The 10510-nt window shown below is 43.3% G+C and overlaps 2 protein-coding genes across 4 annotated transcripts; one reads left to right on the plus strand and one right to left on the minus strand.

The window, feature by feature from the left end:
• The first annotated feature begins 831 nt into the window (after positions 1–831).
• On the plus strand, positions 832–6842 carry cnih1 (cornichon family member 1). Of its 2 annotated transcripts, XM_028982782.1 has the most exons (6): positions 832–971; positions 2473–2541; positions 2782–2829; positions 5900–6012; positions 6086–6229; positions 6357–6842. In XM_028982782.1, exons 1-6 carry the CDS (start codon positions 891–893, stop codon positions 6382–6384), a joined length of 483 nt encoding a protein of 160 aa, XP_028838615.1. In that variant the 5' UTR covers positions 832–890; the 3' UTR covers positions 6385–6842. The 2 variants fall into 2 exon arrangements, with proteins under 2 accessions (XP_028838615.1, XP_028838624.1); XM_028982791.1 differs by lacking the exon at positions 2782–2829.
• A 475-nt stretch (positions 6843–7317) lies between these two features.
• On the minus strand, positions 7318–9629 carry cdkn3 (cyclin dependent kinase inhibitor 3). 2 transcript variants are annotated; one of them, XM_028989789.1, is made up of 8 exons: positions 9556–9629; positions 8887–8989; positions 8740–8795; positions 8598–8642; positions 8294–8516; positions 7863–7894; positions 7680–7783; positions 7318–7595 (listed from the first exon to the last, which is right to left on the minus strand). In XM_028989789.1, exons 2-8 carry the CDS (start codon positions 8961–8963, stop codon positions 7506–7508), a joined length of 627 nt encoding a protein of 208 aa, XP_028845622.1. In that variant the 5' UTR covers positions 8964–8989; positions 9556–9629; the 3' UTR covers positions 7318–7505. The 2 variants fall into 2 exon arrangements, with proteins under 2 accessions (XP_028845622.1, XP_028845630.1); XM_028989797.1 differs by having other exon boundaries at positions 8887–9019; positions 9556–9583.
• Between the last annotated feature and the right edge of the window lie 881 nt (positions 9630–10510).

A 10510-nucleotide genomic window follows, 5' to 3' on the forward strand; every position in this document is an offset into this window, starting at 1 on the left:
ACTAAATACATAAAGATCGGGGCAGTGGGGGCCTAGCAGTTAAGGAAGCGGCCATGTAATCAGAAGGTTGCCGGTTCGAATCCCGATCCGCCAAGGTGCCACTGAGGTGCCACTGAGCAAAGCACTGTCCCCACACACTGCTCCCCGGGCGCCTGTCATGGCTGCCCACTGCTCACTCAGGGTGATGGGTTAAATGCAGAGGACAAATTTCCCTGTGTGCATCGTGTGCTATGCTGCTGTGTATCACATGTGACAATCACTTCACTTTAACTCTGGGAACTCCTTCAAGACTGTTGGAAAACCATTTCAGGTGACGACCTCTTAAAGCTCATCGAGAGAATGCCAAGAGTGTGCGAAGCGGTAATCAGAGCAAAGGGTGGTAATTTTGAAGAAACTAGAATATAAAACATGTTTTCAGTTATTTCACCTTTTTTTTAAGTACATAACTCCAAATGTGTTCATTCATAGTTCTGTTCATTCATATGCCTTCAGTGAGAATCTACCAATGTAAATGGTCATGAAAATTAAGAAAACACATTGAATGAGCAGGTGTGTCCAAGCTTTTGGCCTGTACTGTATGTACATATTTTTCCAATTGGATGTACAAATGTATTTTATCTGTGCAGTTACTTAAAGTTAGATTATGCTTTTCAATAATATAATAGTAAGAACTGCAATGAACTATGTGTAAAATGCACTCAGGATTCGAACAATCCGATTCAAACTGAACCAATAGGTCGTGGTAATTGTGAATCGTTGGCTGGTGTCTCGCGTTGTTTCGAAATCTCGCGTTATTTCCAGATTCCGACGCGTGCGCAGACGGGACGGAGGGGCTCAACAACAGCTCTCCACCGAGGGCGGCGCGGTGTGCTCAGTATCTGTTTAAAAAAATGGCGTTCACATTCGCGGCCTTTTGCTATATGCTCGCTTTGCTGCTCACTGCGGCCCTAATCTTCTTCGCCATCTGGCATGTAAGTAGAGCTGGCCTTTGTTCAGACGCAGTCGCTTTTTTGGAAACGCGACTTTGCGTGGAGGAACAAGGAAGCGCGGTCGGTGGTCGAGGGCCGCTAGCTCGCCCGCTGATGGGATCTTTTGGCCGGAATGAATGGCCGAACTTAACGCCGAAATTCGCGGCACCTCGTCCTTCCGCGGAATAATTTTGCCCGTGAGAAATGTCACGTTTCCATGATGCAGTCCTTGTTTTTTTCATTTATTTACATGATTACCACTTTGCTTACAGAGTATAGCTGGTATTCGGCGTGACTGAATTAATTAAAATTTGCCACTGGACAGCGATTTTTTTCAGGTTCACTGTAACTCATTAGCGTTGTTCTTTGGTCTCCACCTTAGAAAGGAAAACCTTTCTGCTCTAGGGTCAGTTTGATGGACTCTCGGCATGAGCCTTCAACTCGTCTCATTTACATTTACGGCATTTATCAGATGGCCTTAACAATCAGTAGTTACTCGGGGTTAAGGGTCTTACTCGGGGTCACAATGGTAGTAAGTGGAGTTCGAACCTGGCTCTTCTGGTTCCCACTTGGCTCCCATTCAGCTCCACTGTCTTTTAATCGTTGTTGTCCTTGTTCAGTGTACAGAACGTTTAATATTTTATAGTCTGTATAGGTAGTTTAAGTTTAAATTAGTGCTTAACACACTCGCCTATGAACCAGGAGACCCAGGTTCAAATCCCACTTACTACCATTGTGTCCCTGAGCAAGACACTTAACCCTAAGTTTGCTCCAGGGGGGCGGTCCCTGTAACTACTGATTGTAAGGTGCTCTGGATAATGGCGTCTGATAAATGCTGTAAATGTAAATTCAGTTAATTTTTTGTAAATGCATGTGTAATATGTGTTTCTTACTATAGGGGTCCAGCTGGAACAGTTTTTCAAGACAATGAATGCAGTTGTACTGACTACATCTTTCCTAAATCTCTCAGCAGGCTTGGTCCACGTGTGCTTGAATGCTCGCTGCTCTACGGCATCGTAGTCGTGTCTGACTTAATCCAATAAGCCTAAAAGAATCAGTATCAGAAAAGTAAGGTAGATGAGGGGGGTGGCATGTTCCACAAATATGGAGAGAAATAGTCAGCCAGGTAATGGAGGGCTACGTTTTGAATAAATCTCTGGTTCCTACGTTGCGAGCTTTGTCGCACATTCAGCATGTTTGTAACATGAATTGCGAAGCATGTGACCAGCCAGAAAATTGGAGTCATGCTGTTGCTAGTTTAATTTTTTTCACACGATACAAAGGTGCCTAGTGTCATGCGCGAAGGATCTTTTAGGGGGGGGGGTGAAGTTGCCGTTGTCTTTCAGCCAAGGGACTTTCAAGCAGACCCACATTTTTTTTAGCATTGTCACTTGTTTCATCCTTCTTCCTGAACATCTGCATTACTGTCAATCTGGAAAATCTTGGCTTCAACATCATGCTTTTGTAAAACTCCCTTTGTTGTTGTTTTTTTTTTGTATTGCAGATAATTGCTTTTGATGAACTGAAGACAGACTACAAGAATCCCATAGATCAGTGTAACACGCTAAATCCGGTGAGTGCACGTGTGTGTTTGTGTTTTTCTGCATGCATATTTATGAGCTTTGGTCTGTGTTTTTGGTGTGAGTGGTAGGAAGATTCCCTCTTCTCTCGTAAGTCTGCACTGGTACGCTACAAACTGCAGTGAATTTGTCAATTGTCCAACACTAACACTCAATGTTTTTATCTAATCTGTTTTTTTTGTTTTTTTTTAACTTGTTTTCTTATTGCATTCCATTTTTCTAATGGCACAAAGACAGTTGAAAAGGTCAAAAAGATTAAAAGGGTCAAAATTGCTTTGAAGGTTTGTACCAACTTTCAATTCTCAGTCCAGTGCGTCCAGTCCAGTCCATCTGCACGCGGAGAGTGCTTGCAAATGTCTTTTCAGTTAACATCATGACACCGTTCTCGATCCCAACCTTCGTCAGGTCTACCTCAGCATGTTTGCCTTTAGGCGGTTACCCGAGATCTCTGTGGCGCTTTTCTTGTATTTATTCATTATTTGCACTTGCCAGTGCTGAATACTACTGTCTACTGTCTGAATGAATAAACTTTTTTTTTTTTTTATATATATGGTGGTGGTAGTAGCCTAGTGGGTAACACACTCGCCTATGAACCAGAAGACCCAGGTTCGAATCCCACTTACTACCATTGTGTCCCTGAGCAAGACACTTAACCCTAAATTGCTCCAGGGAGACTGTCCCTGTAATACTGATTGTAAGTCGCTCTGGATAAGGGCGTCTGATAAATGCTGTAAATGTAAATGTAAATATATATTTGCAGAGAAATTCTAGCCTTGCTTGCCCTTTTGTGTCATCTCATTTTGAACAAGCTGCTTTATACGCCCTTATTAGAGAGTGGGAGTGTAGAAGGCGGCAGGAATGTAAAATGAGGGCATCAGATGAAACGCAGGTGTTTGCTGTTCCCTTCACCACAAGTGTTAACTGAAAAGACTTGCAAGTGCTCACAACATGCATGAGTTCTTTTTACAACCTCTCCTGTGTGTTGCATACAGTATTAATCTGATTAAAGACAATTGCTGCAAAATATATATATTAGCGGAAAGTGGAAAGTCACTCTTTGTCCCCCCTCCCCCGGCCCTTGTTTCTACAACGGCTGCGGTAATAACGATCCAGAACACACACACACTTGGTCCGTTCTCTTCGTCTGCAGTACATTCGTCCAAGGATTACCATAACTTTAAATCAAGATGTCCAATCTGCCCGAGGGAACTGTTGTCCGTAACCCTCTATTTTGACGCCAAGTTTTGCCTCGTGTGTTCATTAGATGGGGTGAGAAGTGGTGTGTGTGCATGAGGCTCTCCTGTACGAGTGTAAAATCGGATTGGCACCATGGTTTAGAACCAGGGTTTGCACGAGTGCCTGAGCTCACATGCGTTCCGGAAGCACTTAATCGGCCCTATGCATTATCTTACATCTCAGCACCTCACGGCCCATGGCATCTGCCACTTCTCCTCATGGAGCTCAGAGGCCGGGCTGGTGTTCTTGCAAGCTGCTTCAAAGCTAAACAGAAGACTAAAGGACTTCTACAAGGGTTTTTCTTATTACTGAATGAACGGATAGTTTCTTTACGCCAGTGGTGGTGGTTTGCAGCACTTACACTTGGATTGGTTTTCCGTACGATATCAATGCATCTTATGGCATATCTTTTTTTAATAATAAGCATTGGCATTCCAATTTATGGTTTAGATTGCAGAGATTTGGCTCTGACTGTAGAGATTTGAGGACCAGGCTGCCCCCATCTCCCAATTGCATGTTCCTTGTCCAGTCATTGTCTACCTCTGTAAACTGATGAGGCTGTTGAATAAATTAAAGCTCTAATTAAGGTAATATACTTAAATACACATGCGTTCACTAAATTAATGAGTAGTTACGTGGTAGTGTTGAAGTGTTGGGCTTTGGCAACGTGGCGCAAAACCCCTCCCCAAACCCCGTAGATGTTAAACCCCTTTTTCAGTGGCCTGCCGATGCCCTGCCTGCCTCCGGCCCAGTCAGTGCTGCATGGCTTTCCTGTGAAGCGTCCATCTGTGCCACTGCATACCCACCGCACAAGGCGTAGTCTGTCCACCTGCCTCTCACACCTGAGCATGGTGTGGCCCTGCAAGGCTGTGTGTGTGTGTGTGTGTGTGTGTGTGAGAGAGACTCTGGAAAGCACACATGAGATTTGCATCAGTTTGGGTTCTGTAGATATGACCTGTTTGTCTTGGGGAATTAAATTAATGTTAGATTAGATTAACACGTTGCTGAAACTGCACTCCCTGAATACTAAAATTGATCGCTATTCTCCACCCCAGAGAGAGTAGCTTCTTAGTGCCAGTGGTCTGACCCGTCCTGGTCTAGTTCTGGGACTCTTGTCCAGATGTTTGGGTCTAGGCAGTATGCGTTTCATGGAGAAATCTGTAACCAGGCTTCATTCACAAGCACAGACCTATTGGCACAGTTGTTATTAAATTTAATATGTACCTGAATTGTGCCATGTCATAATCAAATTGTGACCACTCTGTTTTGGAATATTACATCAAACCCTGTATGGAATTCCCTGGCACTTCACTTTTTAACTCAGGGGGGGGAGAATGGGTGTTGCTTGACTAACACTGCCACCATAGCATTCCACAGTGATTCTCCTTCACATCTGTGACATGATTATAGGAGCAGTCCCTTTTTTTATTCATTTTGACATGGCAGCATAGCAGGTGTACACTAGAGCTGTAATACGGAGTAAAAAGTTAGGCTCGGCCCAAGCCAGACAAGTACAGCTTTTTAAAAGCCCGTCTTTCTTTGCCTGTGCTACAAGTTCTATAATAAGAGGGAAAAAGGCAATGTGCAGGTATAAAACATAATTGGCAGAGTCTAGCCTCGGTTTCACTTCCTCAGCATCCATTTTCGCATCTCCGTCGTAATAATAAAGAACCTGACCAAAATGATCGAGATAGAGCTTGAACCGTGTCGGGCTCGGGCCAAAATTTACAGCTCTAGTGGGCTCCCTTTAAAACTGAGGTAAAGAGTTTGCATAAAGCTATGAACAAGGCAAAAGGTTTAACTCGGGAAGAAAATAGAGGTAACTGCAACTGTGTTTCTAATTTAATTAGATATTATATTGGGTTCTCCGCAGCACATTTAACAAATTGCATAGACAGTGACTCAATATTCTGTCCAGTCTTTAAACTGGTGCTGGATTGCAAGTTCAGATCATGTAATGGGCCTTTTTTAAGCTTTCATGTTATATTTGGATATTGATTTAAATGGATATTGATTGAAATTAAATAAATTGCCAGACATTAGTGGCAATTCGTAGATGAGCACTAATATTTCTGCATGCAGCTCATTGTAATGAAGTGTGTGTTCTCCTTCCAGCTGGTTCTTCCAGAGTACCTGATCCACGTGTTTTTCTGCGTGATGTTCCTGTGTGCGGCAGAGTGGCTGACGCTCGGCTTGAACATGCCCCTGTTGGCATATCACGTCTGGAGGTGGGCTTTTATCCAGTTACATTCTCGCTTGTAAATACGTACGACTTTAACGCTCCATTAATCTCCCTCTCAGGTACACGAGTCGGCCAGTGATGAGCGGACCGGGTCTGTATGACCCCACAACCATCATGAACGCGGACATCCTGGCCTACTGCCAGAAAGAAGGCTGGTGCAAGCTGGCATTCTACCTGCTTTCCTTCTTCTACTATCTCTATGGGTGTGTATAACATTAAAACACAAAAGGGCAGGTTCAGTCGGCACATCAAGGATGTGAAAATACGAATGTGAAAAGTCTCACTTTTTTTTACGGATTGTCCTTGTACCCCCCCTTCCCATCTTTTCAGAATGATCTACGTTTTGGTGAGCTCCTAAGCTGAAGACACCATCTGTATGTAGGATACAAAACAGATTTTGTTTGGAACATCTGGAGATCATGCTAATCAAAAACTGAATTTGGACCTTTTTCGGAGACTCTTTTCATGTGGTGAGATGATTTTCGAAAGTATGATGAACTCTGAATACCCCTAATAATCCAGACAGGACTACTCGGTCCTTCCCACCGAGGAAGGACATTTACACTAGGCCCGGACATCTAGCTTTCTCTTGCTTTTATGTTTCTTGTATGCAGGATTTTTTTTTTTTTTTTTTTTTTTTTTTTATATTTTAAAATATTCTTTTTCTTCTTAAATGAAGTAAAATGAATAGACATCACATCAGGTAAAATATTTCAAAATGCATTATTTACAAATAAATAAATGTTTGTCTGTGCATCATTGTCAAACTATAATTGTGTGAAAATGCCAAATTTTTCCTGCCTTTTTTTTTTTTTCCCTCCCGCCACCATTGCATAACTTACAGTGCCACATCTGTAGAATTTTTATTTATATAGTAAGATCTGCTGGCTAAATGACTCCAGTGTTTTGTGTGGGTTTTTTTTTTTTTTTTGGTCCTCACCCGTTTTTGACTGACTCCAAAGAAGGAAATGTATGGTTTTGTGATACTACTGTCTGCAATTTAAATTTCTTTTATTTGCAATGATTTAATTTGACATGTTAGGTTCCACAAACCCGATAACCCTCCTCCATGTATCTTAATTATAATATATACTCTGACAGCTGATTAGGAACAAGCTGTAAGTAAAATTAAATTAATTTTTTTTTTTCTTTTAAATGAGGAAATATAGACTGTCCACGAGTTTTAGTATAAAACCACACCTCTAGCCTTATAGAAGTGACATGAAGTTTAAAATAAAAATGTCCCAACTCATTTCAATCTGACTGTCCTTCCAAGCCAAACTTACAAACATTACCTCTAGAAGGTTTAATATTGCAAACACCAAATTAAATTGATACACAGCATTTTTAGAATGTACAATCACATTAGTTATACAGGTTTGTAAAGTGCCCTTCAAATACCACACGCACAAATTCAAGCAGTTTTCTTTCCAGCACTTCCAATCTATGAAAATTCAGCAAGTCACAGGGCAGGTCAGGCTACCGTGAAACTGATCGTTCTCGGGAAACATCTGTGTTATCCTGATATGCAGCAAATTGTTCCCGAAATTCATGGAGGAAGTTGTATTGCTGTACAAGAAGGGGGAAAAGCACCATAAATGTCATTTATTTATTTATGGTCTGGTAACGTTTTGGTTGAAGGCCATTACTGACCTTGACTGTCTGAATGGCCCCGGCTCCTCTCAGCTCTCGCAGTATCTCAATGGCTTTGTTGGGCGTCATGGACACAGAGAGCTGAAGCAGGAGGCATGCAGCAACTAAGGACCACATACACCAGTGTTCAGTATCAGAAACTGTCAGCCACACCAACTCAAAAAATACCTAAACGACACTTACTCAGTCCAGAGCGGCCAAGACCTCCATAGCAACTTGGAAAAAAGGAAAATCACAAAAAAAATGGTGTATCCATCATTACAAAAACTAAAGGCAGCATATGATTAATAGCAATTGTATTAATTAATAGCAATTGTAAAACAATTACCAATGTTAAGTATGTGGTTTATATATTTCTCAAAGAATGACTAAACACCATGGCAACTATTATTTGTTATCATGTGCTTCATTTGTTTGATTTGATCCTGCACTGCAATAATTAATCTGCACCATTTTCTACAGGTAAAAGGACTGCATTATTTATTAAACCAGTTTCAGTTGCTACACCACTAGAGGGTGCTAGAAGTCCACAGCTCTATCATCTGGTATTTCAGTTTAAATTAAACACTGTTTTATTATATTAGTGGTGGTATGGGCAAGTGGATTGGGCTTACTGGATGACGGTCCTGCGGCTTGCCTGAAGGCTGGCCTGCAGCTCCTCCAGGATCTGGCAGCACTGGGGCAGCTCAGGGGTGCCCCCGTCCGGGAAGGGCAGGTGGTGGACGGTGAGACCGCGTTGGGTGTAGGCCTCCAGCAGGCAGGGCACACGGTACCGCTGCAGCTCCCCACGTGTGCAGAACACAAAGATGTCCTCCACACCCTGGTTCTGCAGCTCACCTGAATGGCGACGCAACAACAACGTTCAAGAGGATGGGTGACATGTTAGGGGGCTGTTCAACAATCTCGGCATGAACGTACCCACATCCGTCTGCAGATTCCGTCTCACTTCTTTATATTTACATCCTGGTGTGGGGAAAAAACAAATTTTTTGTTTGTCTTGTTAGTTCAGTTAAATTGCTTACTTTTTTCACTGAAACATTGGGTGCCGAAGTAGCTTTACCTGGCAATGGACAGATGCCCAAAAACTGGGAGCACTCCACCACAGACAAAGACAGCCTGAAAGGACACAGAGGCGGTGCATGCAGTGCAGGTCCATTTGATTATAAAAGGTTTTTAAAAGGGTGACATTGCTGAAGAATATCCTTACCAGGATATCTGCAGAGGACTATCCTGCTCGGCCCCTTCTTGTTCTTCATCGGATGAGTCAAACTCACTCGTCCTCATGTCACCACGCAGTAATCGAGTGGAAACTGTTTTATTTGGAAGCAATAGCAGGAGCTCTGCATTAAAAACACACGTTTCAAACTGAGCAGCCGATTAAAACAATGATGTGACTACGTTTCACATCCCTGCAACTCTACAATGTAGATGTTGAAACAGCTACAAGACAGAAGCCGATCAGTGATCATATAAAAGGAAGCAAGCAAAGCACCAGCCTATGATCCCGACCCTAAACCTGGAAGAGGTCAGGCCAGCAGCCCCCGTTGGGAAACAGCTGTACTGCTGAAGCTGCTGTTGTGCTAGCCGCTTAGCTGTCGGATGCTATACTTCCACGATCACGGCTGTGGGCAGCAGGCGACAGGCGGGGGCAGCTGAACGACCGGAAAAAACGCCCATAAACCAAACCCTTCCGTGTGCACACAATGACAGCAAGCGACGTGCTAGCGAGCCGTTCAGCAAATGAGGAGAGGGCAACGCATTAATAACTCGATTTCATCGCCCGTTTCGCTTCGTGTGCTTGGAAAAAAAAAAGACATCAGGAACAACGCGAACACACGAATACAAGAATACACCGCGAACCGTCCAGCTGTCTTACCCGGGTCACCAGTCCATTCAGCGACAACTCCGGCGAGACCGATTTAAAAACTCACTTCCCGCCCCCGGGCCAATCAGCTTACAGGACCGACAAGCCACGCCCACCGACCCCCCATAAGGACACCGGACTGTCCGTAGAAGGCGCAGTCCAGCTTTCATTTTTGACACATGTGACGACGGGCACGAAAAGGTCAAGGATTTAATGCAGAATTGCAATTTATTGAAACCAGAAATTAATGAGAACATACAGCAATATATAGGTGAATGTAAAGTGGCGCGCTGTGAACACAAACATTCAATCGCCTACCCATATTAGTAATATTACACAATCCAAAAAAGACCTAATGACATAACTGCTGAAAAAGATCACCCAAAGAACAAGGAAGAGTGGTACAGTCTTATTGAGACAGGTAGAAAGAATCGTCCAGGAGGTGAGCATGCATGGGGTGGGAGGGGTTGTCCATGATACTGAGAAGCTTTTTCATCATTCGCTTCGCCAAGTTCTCCAGTCTGACTCCTAGTACAGAACCGGCCAGTTTACTCAGCTGCCTTCACCGTACTGCGCCAGCGCACAGCTGCAGAAATATTACACTCTCTGCCGCGGAGTGGTAACACACAGTCAGCATTATCTCCATTCCTCTGAAGGTGAGAGGTGCGGGAGGAGAAGCCTGCTTCACAGCTAGTGACCTATGGACTTTTATACTTTCAACTACTATGGTCCTGCAGTGGCTAGAAATGGTGTAAATTGGTGTAAAGGGTGCTTTGGCCATTCTGCTTCGTTGTTCATATAGCAACAGCTCAGATCTGAAATGTGTCCCCTTATGTCGTCATAAAGGGAAAGGTCACACATTTTCCGCCCCGAGAATTCCCCGCCCTCCCCTAAAACGTTATCTCCCAACGTGTGAAGCATTGCAGTCGCTTGGATGATTGGATGTAAAAATAAGCAGAAATTAATA

Source organism: Denticeps clupeoides, chromosome 1, assembly GCF_900700375.1.
Source record: "Denticeps clupeoides chromosome 1, fDenClu1.1, whole genome shotgun sequence".
In the NCBI taxonomy this organism is placed as follows: domain Eukaryota; kingdom Metazoa; phylum Chordata; class Actinopteri; order Clupeiformes; family Denticipitidae; genus Denticeps; species Denticeps clupeoides.